At 41.1% G+C, this 14,316-nt stretch overlaps 1 protein-coding gene across 2 annotated transcripts in view; it reads left to right on the top strand.

Moving 5' to 3' along the window:
- Positions 1-1,171: 1,171 nt before the first annotated feature.
- TMTC4 (transmembrane O-mannosyltransferase targeting cadherins 4) overlaps positions 1,172-14,316 on the top strand; it is an 88,478-nt gene continuing 75,333 nt past the window's right edge. For both annotated transcript variants that reach the window (XM_074191978.1, XM_074191979.1), the window contains exon 1: positions 1,172-1,279. In XM_074191978.1, coding sequence (XP_074048079.1) covers positions 1,184-1,279 — 96 coding nt within the window. In that variant the 5' untranslated portion in view covers positions 1,172-1,183. The remainder of the gene's footprint in view (positions 1,280-14,316) is intronic.

Raw genomic sequence — 14,316 nt, 5'->3', positions numbered from 1 at the left:
TGGACTGCACTCAGGAATATGCTAGTAAATGCTTAAGAGTCAACTTTCAAAAAAAAAGTATGGCAGAACACCCTTTAAAGTTTTACTATGTTATCAACATTTTTCTCCATCACTTTCTCAAGTGAAGAAAATCAATAAAACAACAAAGCAATCCCTGATTTAAAGAGTTTGCCATTATCTGAATTGCAAATGCTCAGACCGAAAATGTAGCAACCAGCTCTGCGGGCTCCAGCACACTCTGGAGTGCAGTGCTGCTATCCCAGGAAGATGACTGGCAGCAGAAGACTGGGAAACCAGTAGGAGTCCGGGAGGGAGATGATGGCTGCAGTTTAAAGACTTGAGAGACGCCCTCCTTAAGAGATAATTGGAGGGGCGGCTGGGTGGCACCGTGGGTAGAGCACCGGCCCTGGAGTCAGAAGGACCCGAGTTCAAATCCGACCTCAGACGCTTGATACTTACTTGGGCAAGTCACTTAACCCACTTTGCCTCGCAAAAAAACTAAACAAAAAACAAAGAGATGATTGGCAGCTGATGGGGAATCCCAGAGAACTTTAGAATTGGGGAGGAGAGCGGGGCCATCCACAGAAAGTTGTGGACACGTGGCATTGGCCATCCAGAGCCGTCAAATGGACCTGCAGCCGGGGGCCTAAGAGAAGGTGCCAGGGATGGAGCGGCCAGAGGAAGGAGAAAAGAGAGAAAGGAGGTGGAGGCTGGGGGAGGGGAGGGAAGAGCTTTTGCAAGCTTTGGCGGAAGAGAGCTAATGCGACAAAGAACTGGAGGCGCGGGGCGGGTTGGACGAGGAAAGATGTTCCAGGGGCACCCAGGCTTGCACCGGCCAGGGCCCGCGTTCCGGGGTTCGGGACTCCCCCGTTCTGGCACGCTCCTTCCTCTTCCCCGCCCCTTGCCCCTCCTTCCGGCCCCGCTCCCCCAGGTGCTCCACTCTGCCCTCCTCCCTCTCCCTTCTCCCTTAGGCCCGACTCCCGGGCATGACGTCACTGGCGCGCTTGCCAATGAACTGTCGGGGGGCGGTCCGGACCCCTGGAACAGACAAGCGGCGGCAGCCAATGGGAATGGGGAGGAGGCGGCCCGCAGCCGGGGCGGGGGCGTGGCTGCGTGTGCCGGCGGAGGCAGGCGGCGGCGGCGGCGCGCGGCGGGGGGCGGGGGGAGGGAAGCGGCGCGCGGGATGGCGGGCGAGGGGCCCCTCCCCCCCGGCCAGCTCCGGGGCGCCGAGTTTTCGCAGCCGGGAGGGAGATGCCGCCCCGGCTCGGGCTCGTTGCAGGTAACGCTCCGGGCGGCCCCCGGGCTCGTGGCGGCGGCTCCTCCGGGAGGCTTGACGGGGGGGGGCGGGAGTTGGGGTTTAGGAGGGGAAGGACGGGGATCCCGTGCGCCCGCCCCGCAGTGCCCCCTCCGCGGCCGGAGCCTGGGTGCAACGGAGGGTCGAGGGCTGCAGAGGGGCCTCCGGCAGGGCTGAGGGGGGGCGCGGGGGTAGGGTCTCGCCATCTCCCGGGCGCTGCGCTCGGGAATGGAGTGAGTTGGGTGAGAGCCCTCCCCCTCCCCGGCCGCCCGCCGGCTCCCCGGGGCGAGGGGCTGGAGCGCCCCAGAGCCCGGGCAGGCTTAGGCGAGAGTCCAACCGCGCCAAGGGCCAGAGGCCCCCGGAGCCCTGCTGAGCGGCGGGGTACGCTGCGGGCATCCTGGGACAAAGGAGGGAGGGGAAGAGCCGCTGCCTCCCTGCCCGAGGCGGGAGCGCGTCCGGCCCCTCCCCGCCTCCCCCCTGGAGCCGGCGGCCCCCAGCGTCTGGCTCCCCTCTCTCCCTGGAGACGACCTGCCCGCCGCCGGCTCTCCCCAGCGCGGCTCCCTGGGCCATGCCCCGCAGCCCCTGCACGATCTGGAGCGCTGGCAGAATGCGTGATGGATAGCGCCCAGGTGCTTGGCCGATCGCCCCGCGGTTAAAGGGTGTCCCGGCTGGAGCGGTGCGCAGCAGCCAGATATCACAAAGCCCCCCGGAAAACAAAAACAAATAATAAATACAAAGGAGCGTGCTAGCTGCCAGCACTACTCCAGCTTACAAACCAGTGAGTTATAGGTGTGGATGTGGACTTTTGAGAAAGGAGAGCAGGTGCTGCCACCATCCCCTCACAGCAAGCATACTCTCCATGGGTCCTGTTCTGTTTCGGTGGAGTAGTTGGGGGTTTTGTCTTGCTTTTATATGTCTATAATAAGAAGGCGACGTAGCATCGTCCATCCTGACATAAAAATTATTAAAGTGAGTGTGTGTTCCATTTTCTACTGCCCTGGCACGGGTAGGTGAGGTGAATTTTTCAATATCTTCAGAACCATTTCCACTAGAGGACTGACTAGCTCTCCCTGTCCTTTTGCTCATCCCATTCTTATTGCCCAGTGATGCCAGCCTTGGTGCCGGTGGAAGCATAGTTAAATGGTGCCAACGGACTGGTAGGAGAAATAGCTACAAAGTAGCAAGCCGGAAACTAGCTACGAAGTAGCAAGCCAGAAAGTTTGTGGACTGTTAGGAGAAGTTAGCTACAAAGTAGCAAGCTAGAAACTTTGTGGACTAGGAGAAAATAGCTACAAAGTAGCAAGCTGGAAACTTTGTGGGAGAGTTGAATTCTAGACAGCTGCTTCCTTATGGATTATTGACAACAGTCTCTTGCTGAGTGTGGCATTCATCTTTTTATTAGATTTTAGATCACCAGTGTGATTATGAGAGAAGGAAATGTCTTATAGGAATATAGCTTTTGTTAGCTTGAAGGGAGGGTAAATAGAATTTTCTTTACCTTTGACAGAGCTGGTGATTATGACAAGTCTGACAATAAACCAGTTCTTCATGGTGCCCTATAGACTCCAAGAATGAAGACCACAAATGAGCCTTGCCTCAATTTTTTATTTACAGATAATGAAAATCACTGATCATCTTAGAAGATATTATTGAACAATATTCTATTTCAGTAAATAAATGGGATTGAAATATCCTTCAAAGACTAAAAGATCTTTCCACACCACAGACATGAAGGTTGCCCTTGGATAATCCAGTGACAGATTTTTACAGTCCTCACTGTCTTCATCCTGACCATTTCTGATGGCATTGCTCCTTCTGCTGCAGCTATTTACCAGCAGTTGATGGTGGTGTTATATTTGCTCAGTGTCTATTTATTCTAAGCCTTTTCCTCTTTCTTCTCACCATCAGCATTATTCTTCATTTATAGCAAATGGCTTGCCTTCCAATTTCTCATAGATCAAGACTCCCTTCCCCTACATTCCTCTTAACTTCTCATTACCATCATCTACTCTTTCCTTTGGTTACAGAAGTGCTATCCATATTATTCATTAAAACAAATTCTTCTATGTCTACTCAACTCCAGCAGAACTTGATGACCTTTCTTTGAGTTAATACCTACCTTCAGATTCTAAGGCCAGCAAAACTACAGACCATCCTCTGTAATGTGTTCCAAAATGAGCTCACTTTCTATCCCCTTAATTCAGCTTAAGGGTTTTCTCCTTATTTAACTATTATTTGTGGTACTCCCACTCTTCTCTCAGTGTCTCATGATCATAATCTGTTTTCCCTTTCTTTTACCTGATAAGTAATGTCATCCTGTCAGTATTACCTCCACAATATCTCTTGCATCAGACCCTCCTTTCTCATCTTTGTCAATGAACTATTATGTGTTGAATTCCCCACTAGAATGTGAACTCTTAAGAGTAAGGTACTGTCTCATTTTTCTATATGAAGAATATTCCATCTCCGTTATTTACTACAGTGCTTTATACATAGTAAGCACTTCAATGAGTACTTTTTTCCTTTTATCTTTCTTTAGTATAGATCCTCATTACTGCCAGTCCAAGCCACCATAATTGTCTCTTTATCTTCTTGCTTCCATTCTCTTCCTTCATGCTATTGCCAGGATAATCTTCAAATCTTCTAATGTTACTCCTGATTGAAATCCTTAATTGACTCACTTTTGTCTGCTAAGTGACAGTTCAAATTTGGCATTCAGTGAGAGCAGTGGTGTTAAATTCAAACAGAAATAAGCTGGAGCTTATCAACTTAGAAAACCACAAATTAACTATCTCAATGTTGCATTATGCTTTTATTATTTTATTAAACACTTTCCCAATTACATGTTAATCTCATTCAGGCTGCCCTTGGTAGTTTTACCCTTGAATTTGACATTTCTGATCTAGAGCCACCCTTTCTTTCTAGCTTTTTATCACATTACTCCCCTACATGTACAAATCTAGTCATGTTGTATTCTTTTTGCTTAAAATGAGCTCTATGTTCTCATTTACTCATGTAATTATCCTTGTGCCTGAATTTTGTTTTCCCTGCAACCTTCTTCCCTGCAGAATTCCTATCCAAACTTTAACCAACTCAAGTGCCAGGAGTCCCCAACCCAATCTCAAGAAATCCCAGATCTCCCTAGTCAGAGAAACTTTCCTATGTAGAACTCAAAGAGCATTTTGTTTTATAACTCTTAATTAGTGCCTTTAATCAGTTATCTGTGATTTATCCCCCCCCAATAGGCTGAAAGCTTTATGGGGGCATAGATAATATATATAATCTAAATGTAATATTATATTAATATTTAAATTAATAAATTTATTATCCAAACTCAGTCTCCCCTAGTTCAGCATATTATTTAGTATAGGTATATAATAATGTTTGCCAAACTAAACTATTTAAAAGTACCTGTTATCCCTGACTGTGTTTATGCCTTAATATCTTGGGAACTGTTACAAATCTGCCTTTTGAGCCTATTGTATTTTTTTAACTTCACATTCCATCTTGTGGCTCTTCGTCCTGATGATTGGCTCTGTAATCAAACAATCTGGGTTTAAATCCTACCTCATATGTTTACTCCTTTTGCACTTTAGGCACTTTACTTAGCTTCCCTGGGCCTTGATTTCCTCATTTGTAAAATGAAGGTATTGGATTAGATGACCTCTGAGGTCCTTTCAGTCCTCTAAGTACCTTTTTCTTTCTGTGGCAATTCCTTTTTTTTTAAATGTAATTTATTTTTTTCTAATTACATGCAAAGATAGTCTTTCTAAGGCAATTCTTTTCATATTCTTCCCTGCTTTATTCCAACAGTTATTTCCTGTTTTTTTCTATGCCTTCCTCACTATTTTTTACATTTTCCAAATCATCTTATATGTAACTGCTAAATAACTTTACCAAATATTGTTTATTCTAGCACACTTTCCAGTAATTACTTGTAGTACACCTAGTATATGAAATGTAACTCTTCATTATATAGACTTGAATCAATCTTGAATCTCTTTACAGGGAGAGTCTAAAAGGGTTCTTTTTTCCTCTCTTTACCAAAATGAAATGATATATAGAAAAATCCAGGTAGCCAAGTGAATAGTGTTAGACTTGAAGTCAGAAAGGTTTGAGTTTAATCTCTCTCATCCTCAGTTTTCTTATTTGTAAAAAGGGAAATAATAATAATACCCAGTTTGAGATAATATATGTTGTATTTTTATTTATTTTGATAATTACATTTTAATTTGGTTCAGACCACACTGGGCAGTTTTATCTTTGAGTTTGATACATCTGATCTAGAACTACCCTTTCTAGCTTTATATCACATTGCTCCTCTACATGTAGAGGGCCCTTCTATCTTTTTTTTTTTTTAGATTTTTTGCAAGGCAAATGGGGTTAAGTGGCTTGCCCAAGGCCATACAGCTAGGTAATTAGAATCTGATGCCGGATTTGAACTCAGGTACTCCTGACTCCAGGGCCGGTGCTCTATGCACTGTGCTACCTAGCCGCCCCTGAGGACCCTTCTATCAACAGTCTCCTTTGGCTAAGTTAAAATTCCTTACTATTCCACTTATGATGTATTTATTCCTACCTCCATGTTTTTGCATGTCATTTTCTCTGCATAGAATGTCTTTCTTCCTTTTCAATAAGTCATTCCTCACTTAAAACACTTAGCTCAAAACTTTTCAAGAACTCTTTTATAATTGACTTCTGCTGAGACCTTGACTTTTTTAGTACTCTTATATTTATAGACTTAGTGGTTTAGAACTTGGAAGGACCTTAGGAACCAATTAGCCCAACAATGTCATTTTATAGATTTAAGGAAGTGAATTTGTGGTATATTAATATTTATTGGAGAGCTGCTTTGGTTGTATATTTTTCTTCTCTGTTAGAATGAGGACTATGAAAACAAAGATCGCATCCCTTCTTTTGTTGTCTATTACCCCATCCTCCATCTTTAGCTATGCTTAATAATAGTAGTCTATACTTTATGGGGCAGCTAGGTGTCACAGTGGATAGAGCACTGGCCTTGGAGTCTGGAGGACTGGAGTGTGAATCTAGTCTCAGATATTTGACACTTGCTAATTGTGTGACCTTGGACAAGTCACTTAACCATGATTGCCTCACATCTAGGGCCATCTCCAATGGTCATGATTCATATTTGATCACTGGACCAAGTTGGCTCTGGAGGAGAAAATGAGGCTGATGACTTAGCACAGCAACTCCCCACCCCCAATTCAGTTCAAGTACTTGTCATGGCATCACCTCACTGATGTCATGTTCTTCTTCAAGAATGAAGGACAAACAACTCTATACCTCATAAGTTAATTCACTGAGTTGCCAACTTACTGTTTACATATAGCATTTCATTTGATCCCTATGACATTCACAACTTATTGTGAATAAATTTCTGTTATTATACCCATTTTACAAATAAGGAAACTAAGACTGAAAGAGGTTAACTCCTGATACCAAGTCCAACATTATCCACTGGCTTACCTAGCTTCTTTCTATATATCATTCCATTTTATCCTCACAATTCTGTAAGGTAGTATTATTATTGTCCACATTCCACAGATGAGCAAAATGAAGCTAATAAATGACTTTCTTTAAAATCATCTATCTAATAAATATCTGAGGCAAGATTAGAATACACATCATCCTGATTCCAAGTCAAGCATTCTATCCTATAGAGCATTCAGTTTCATCTTCTCTAGTGATCTTAAACCATATATTGACTTTTTATTGATTGTGTGAACCATGAGAAAGGAACTGTATTTACATTTATGCTTTGTGCATCTTTTAAAATGCTATTTCTATTAATAGTGCTGTAGTGTTTGTGTCTTTGCTTTGATTTGTTTTTCTATAATGTTTTATCATTTCACTTTTCCTATTTCAGTAAGCTACTGATGAGACTTTTTCATTCCTCAGAAAATTCAAATAAGAATTAAATATTTTAGCTTTCCCTTTGGAAGGAGTCTTGGTCCATATTTTAGACTTTCCACACTATACTTTATGATATATTTGACCTTTTGATGTTTACATACCTATACATAGTTGTTGTTTTCAATTATCTGACTTTTCATGACCCTATGGTTCATACTGTCCATGGAGTTTTTTGGCAAAGATACTGAAATGGTTGAGTCATCTAGTTACCTACTTTACATACCTATACACAGCTAGATGGGCAGTTAGATGGGCAGCTAGATGGTGCTGTGAGTAGAGCACTGACCCTGAACTCAGGAGGACCTGAGTTCAAATTTGACCTCAGACACTGTGTGATCTTGTATATGTAACTTTACTCTGCTTAGGGAATCTAGAGCTGTCTCTATCAAGTCTACTTCATTTGCTTGTCATGATTACTTTCCTGTCATCATCACTTTTCCATAGTCTTCTTTGAGAACAAATAGTAAAAATCATCTATACACATACATACTCACACCTATGTGATATTTGTATGTGTGTTAGTCAGTACTTGTGATTTCATTGTACTAGAGAACTTCATTGAAGAAACTCCTCCCATAGATGCAAAGCAACAATTCATCAATTTAATCTCTTAGAGCCCTGTTTTATCTCATTTGAACCCCACAACAACCTGGAGGTAGATGCTATTAGGTTTTTAAAATTTTTTTTTATTTATTTAAGGCAGTGGGGTTAAGTGACTTGCCTAATGTCACACAGTTAGGCAATTATTAAGTGTGAGATTGGGTTTGAACTCAGGTCCTCCTGACTCCAGGGTCAGCACTCTATCCACTGTACCACCTAGTTGCCCCAATAGATGCTATTATTCATATTTTTCTAGAAAAGTAAAATGAGGTTGGTAGAGGGCATGTAATCTGTGTGCTTGTCATAACTAATATGTGTTAGAGACTGGCTTTGAGCCCAAATCTTTTACAGTCTAGCCCTCTGTTCACTATATCACCCTTCCACATATGTGCATTCTATTTTTTCATTTAAAAAACCCTTTTTTAATCACTTATATGTGCAAAGATTGTGGTGATTATAACTTCTTTCTTATGATTCGACTTCCAAATCCTTATTGCCACTGTGTTAGTAATTCTTCAATTCTGAGGTCAAATTCATTAATTTTAATATTAATTTGAGGTAACAACTTTTTGACTCTATATCCTGTGCCCTGAGAAGTAAAGATGAATGTGTCCATGGTCTTTAGAAGTTAAGGACTAAAAAAAGTTATATGCAAGAGAACATTTTGCTTGATTATTATAACATGATATTGGCATTTATTTAATAGTACATTAAATGATGTAGCTAAAGGAACTATTTTAGGCCTTTCACATAACTGGTAACCAGGGTGGAGATTGAACCCCCACTTGTGAAATTAGAAGACCTGATTTTCAAGTCCTGGCTCTGGCATTTAATACATTTGTGACAAGTGTCTTGTAAGCAAGTATCTTACTTGTGAGCTTCAGCTTTCTCATTTGCCTATTCATTGCAAAGGAAAAGATGGGGAAGATAGTAGCCAGAATATTGCCTGGCATCTCCTAAGAAGAAGCACTATATAAGATTGAATGGTTCAGGGGATTGACAGTAAATGAGAAGCCAAGATTTTCATCTCCAGGTTGTAAATTTAAACTGTTGCCAGGCTGCTAGAAATTGAAAGGTGTTACTATCAGATGATGAGTCTCCTCTCTTGTTTGATATCCATTAGTGAGCTCAGTAAAAATAAATGTCTAGAATAAAGCTGTCTGTGTAGTTGAACCTTCGTTGACTCATTATTTCTGTAGTTTGCAGAATGAGCATAGGAAATGAGGATTTTAATAGATCTAATTTAATATTTCTCATATTAAGCAAGGAGTTGTTGGTCCTTCAACTGCTCAAAGTTTATGGTAGAAAGACTAGGGTCAAGTCCCTTAGTTGATCAATAGAATGCAATCAGTTCTGAAACTTATTCTGCCACATTATTCACAGCTTCTATGGAAAATCACAGAAAAGAAAGAGAAGATGATAATCCATTCTTGCCCTTAATCTTATTGTGAATATATCCAAAGAAAAAACCTCAAAAAAGAAATAAACTGTGGTTGCCATTTGTATTGAGTTGATATTGATTTGGATTAAGCTGTAAAGGAATATGAGACTTTTTATTAGATTTAAAAGATACAGCATGGGAGATCATGGAATCATAGACTTGACTTTGAGGTCATTCATTCAAACCTCTCACCAATTGCAGAAATCTTTTCTTTAGTATGTCACAATGTGGAAAGTGCTGAAAAGAGCTAATATTATTAATTCTAGTATCAGCTTCTAATTAGATTATGTCCTTAGATGAGATACTTAAATTTTCTGGGACTCAGTTTCTTTGTGTGTAAAAGGAGTTGAATTAGGTGATCTCCATTGTTCTGTCTCTAATAATCCATGAATGCCTAATAACTTCTGCCAAAATAACTGCTGGGAAAAGAATTAAGGAATGAACTGTCTCCTAAGATAGCACTAGTCATTTCTTTTTTGCCCCTTTAACTTTGAAACAAAATCTCTTTGTGTTATATATTCAATGGTCCTTGTTCTGTCCTTTATAACTAAACAGGCATCCACTCACTGTCACTACAACCCATTGGCTGTCATGTCTCCTCTTAGTTCTTTTTGTTACAGATTAAACATCACCAATATTTCATCTGTTTGTACTTTAGCATTGTTTTTAGACCCCATCACTATTTTAATAAGTTTTTTCCAGACTCACTCATTTGTCAATCTGTCTTCTGTTGGCATTTTAAGCTCTTCTTAGCTTGACTCTAACCAACTGTTCTAGCCTTATATATTACTCCCCTTCATGCATTCTTTTAGTTTAGCCAAACTGACCTTTTTGTTCCTCAGAAATGATACTCCATTTCCTTTGTTCATTTCTTTTTCCAGGCTGTTCTACATCTTCCTTCATCATGCTTGGAATACCCTCTTATCCCTAGCCCCTTAAAATCCCTAGTTTAAAGCTCAGATCAGGAACCACCTCCTAAATTTGTTATTTCCTGATAACCTTCCCCTCGCCTGGACCCTGTTTTTTTGTTTTGTATATATTTAAATGAGTTCTGCTGTCTTCCCCATATAATATAAGCTTCCTGAGGGCAAGTAACATTTCATTTTTTTGTCAGTGTTTCCCATGCCTGGCTTAGTGTCTGCCATGTTGGAGGCATTTAAGTAAATGCTTGTCTATTGACAATCTTTTTCTTTCCATTCCTACTGTCATCATTAAGAATCTAGGCTGTCATTGTTGTGTGCCCACAATAGCTTCTTAACTGATTTTCTTGTTTCCATTCTCTAACTATTCCAATTTTTTCTTCTTGCTGTTGCCAGTTAGTCCCCTTGAAATAAATGACATCCCCTTTGCCCAAGAACTCACAATGGTTTTCTCTAATCTATTACGGTAAGGCATTCTAGGTCTTCCATCTCTTTATCCCACCCTACTAAGGCAAAAAGAAAAACAAACCCAAAAAACAAATCACAGCCTTCTAAGCCCCAGTTGTATGGATGCCAGTCATAGACCTGAGTCTATGTCATGCTTGTTCAGGCTCCCCAGACCTTGTTCACTTGCTTCATGTTGAATACCCTTCCCTTTTCTTCTATAATTCCAAGGTTTAGTCTTCTTTCAAGTTCTGACTCCAGTCCCACTATACCATAAAAGCTTCTTTGATTACTCCATTCACAGCTTCAATATCTAAATTTCTCAAGTACTTAGGTAATGCTACTTTCTAGGGACTTACTGATCTTTGGGGAGGTGTTTTTTTGGCACGGTAATGGGGTTAAGTGACTTGCACATGGTCACACAGCTAAGTAATTATTAATTTCTGAGAAAGTATTTGAACTGAGGTCCTCCTGACTCCAGGGCCAGTGCTCTATCCACTGTACCACCTAGCTACCCCGGACTTACTAATCTTAAAAAAATTATCTTTTCATGTGTATATCTCCTGTGTCCCTATTTGGGTTACAGATACCTTGAGAGTACTCTACCTTTTTTTTTTTTTGTATTTCTAATAGTGAATGCTGTATTTTATATCCATATATATATATATGGATATATTTAATATTTGTGTGTGCACATTTGTGTATTTGTCCATAAATATACAATAATATCTTCATTTCATTCATTTAGTAGATATTTATTGAGTATCCATTATGTTGGATAAGAAGTGTTCTTTGTGGATAAACAGTGTACTTGTTTCCCAACATTTGCTACTCTTATCTTTTCTCTGCCTATGATTCCTTCAAAAGATTGAGTTTACAGCTCCCTTCCATGAAGCCTTGCCAGTCCAAACCAGCCTCCTCAAATAAAAAGTTAATCATGAACTGCCTTGCAATCTTTTTATATTGAGTTGTATTATTTAGGTTTTTTTTTTTTGTAATTCTATCATCTGGATTAGAATCTGTATTGATGATGGGAGTATTCACAATGATATGATGATGGGTTCTTGAGGTGTCACAGTGATAGATTTGGAGTCAAAATTTGGGTTCAAATCCCAACTCTATTATTTACCATCTGGGTTGCCTTGGAAAAAGTCAATTAACCTCTCTGGTCCTCAGTAACTCATCTGTAAAATTAGAATGTTGAATTTAGGTTCCTTCTAACTCTAAATAAAATTCTAAGAAAGAAATAATAATTTTTTTTTACTGTTAATAGGAATCATGGCTTATAGATTTTTTTCTTACAAAGTCCTTAGCTCAATATCTTAGAAATATGGACACTCAGTTAATTGACTTAGAAAGAAGAGAGATAAATTTTCTTTCAAAACTAGTTATAGGGTCTCAGATAATTAATAATTACCTAGCTGTGTGACCTTGGGCAGGTCACTTAATCCATTGCCTTGTAAAAACAAAAACAAAATTAGTTATTCAATTTTGTGGTAATGAATCTATTATTCTAATAGGTGATTAAAATTGTGAGTCCATTGAACTTTTGTGATTGGGCCTTATATGATTTGTTGCCAAATTAATGTATTTCGGGTGGAGCCAAGATGGCGACAAGAGTGGAGGGTGTCCTAGGAGCTCTCTCATAAATCTTTGAAACTAAGGACTTTAACTAAATTTTCAAGAGACAGAACCCACAGAGGGACCCAATGAGGCAGTGCTCCTACTCAAGGTAACCTGGAAAAGAGCAGAAAGGCTCTGCTCCCCAGGGTTGGAGGGGCGGCCCACCAGAGGGGCAGCGCGCCAGAGCAAAAGAACTTCAGCCTCCCAGAGGCAGCCCCAGGGTGCTGGGAGCCACTGCTCCCAGCAGCACCGGAGTTTCCTGACCTGCGCCCCAGGGAGCACGGCACAAAGTGGGGGACCACCAGGGGACCTCTGCCAGAGCAAGCAGTGGAGCCTAGCCCTCAGGGCACACAGCAAGCATCTTGCCACTGTATTCCAGATCCAGGAAACAGAAGCAGGCAGAGCCAGTAAGCAGGAGCCCCCAGGGCATGAGCCCATTGAACCTAGGGAGGGGAGTGAAGAGAGAGAGAGACTGCTGAACTCTGTCCTCTGTCCCTGGAACAGGACTCTGGGGTTCTGACCACATTCAGATCCTGATCACAGTCCAGGCCCCCCCATAGAACAGCAGGGCCACCCCCCACCTGAGCCCCATGGCAGAGGAGGGGAGTTTGTGGTCATTCACAGACCAGGAGGGAGGACAGAGCCTCACACACTGAGACTCTTGTGGGAGTGTCCCAAAAGCTCAGGAAGCACCCCCAAAACAGGCTTAGACTGGGAAAATGAGCAAGCAGAGAAACAAGAGAAACACCACTGAGAAATACATTATCTATGAACCCAAGAAAGATCAATATACTCAGTCTGAAGATGAGGAAGCACAAGCTCCTGCATCTAAAGACTCCAAGAAAAATAGAAATTGGGCTCAGGCTATGACAGAGCTCAAAAAAGACTTTGAAAATCAAATGAGGGAGTTAGAAGAAAAACTGGGAAAAGAAAGGAGAGAGATTCAGGAAAAACATGAAAATGAAGTCAGCATCCTAGTCAAGGAAATAAAAAAAAATGCTGAAGAAAATAACATGCTAAAAACCAGCTTAGGTCAAATGGATAAAACAGTTCAAAAAGTTATTGAGGAGAAGAATGCTTTAAAAAGCAAAATTGGCCAGATGGAAAAAGAGACAAGAAAATTCTCTGAGAAGGACAAATCCTTCAGACAAAGAATAGAATTCAGGGAGACTGATGAATTTACCAGTAATCAGGAATCAATACTTCAAAACCAAAAAAATGAAAAATTAGAAGAAAATGTGAAATATTTCATTGAAAAAACAACTGATATGGAAAACAGACTTAGGAAATATAATTTAAAAATTATTGGAATACCTGAAAGTCATGATCAGGAAAAGAGCCTTGACATCATTTTCAAAGAATTACTACAGGAAAATTGCCCTGATATTCTAGAAGCAGAGGGCAAAATAGAAATGGAGAGAATCCACCGATCCCCCCCGAGAAAGAGATCCCAAAAAACCACCCCCTAGGAATATTATATCCCCAAGTTCCAGAACTCCCAAGTCAAAGAGAAAATATTACAAGCAGCCAGAAGGACACAGTTCAAATATCATGGAGCTGCAGTCAGGATCACACAGGACTTAGCAGCAGCTACTTGGAAGCTCGTAGAGCTTGGAATACAATATACCGGAAGGCAAGAGAGCAACCAAGAATGAACTACCCAGCAAAGCTGAATGTCCTCTTCCAGGGAAAAAGATGGACTTTCAATGAACCAGGGGAATTTCAAATGTTCCTGTTGGAATGGCCAGAGCTGAACAGAAGGTTTGATCTTCAGATACAGGACTCAGGGGAAGCATAGAGATTGGAGGAAAGGGGGAAAATATGAGGGACTTAATGATGATGAACTGCATGTATTCCTGCATAGAAAAATGACACTGATAATACTCATATGAACCTTCTCAGTTAATAGAGCAGGTAGAGGGATCTTTTATAGTTGAAGCACAGGAGAAAGCTGAATTCGAAGATAAAATATGGAGTAAAAATGGAGTCAATAGAAAAAAGGGAAATGTAATAGGAGAAAGAAAAAGGAGAGGGGTAATAGGCCAAGATATTTCACATAA

Source organism: Macrotis lagotis, chromosome 6, assembly GCF_037893015.1.
Source record: "Macrotis lagotis isolate mMagLag1 chromosome 6, bilby.v1.9.chrom.fasta, whole genome shotgun sequence".
Classification (NCBI taxonomy): Eukaryota; Metazoa; Chordata; class Mammalia; order Peramelemorphia; family Peramelidae; genus Macrotis; species Macrotis lagotis.
This window is presented reverse-complemented; position numbering and strand designations above follow the sequence as displayed.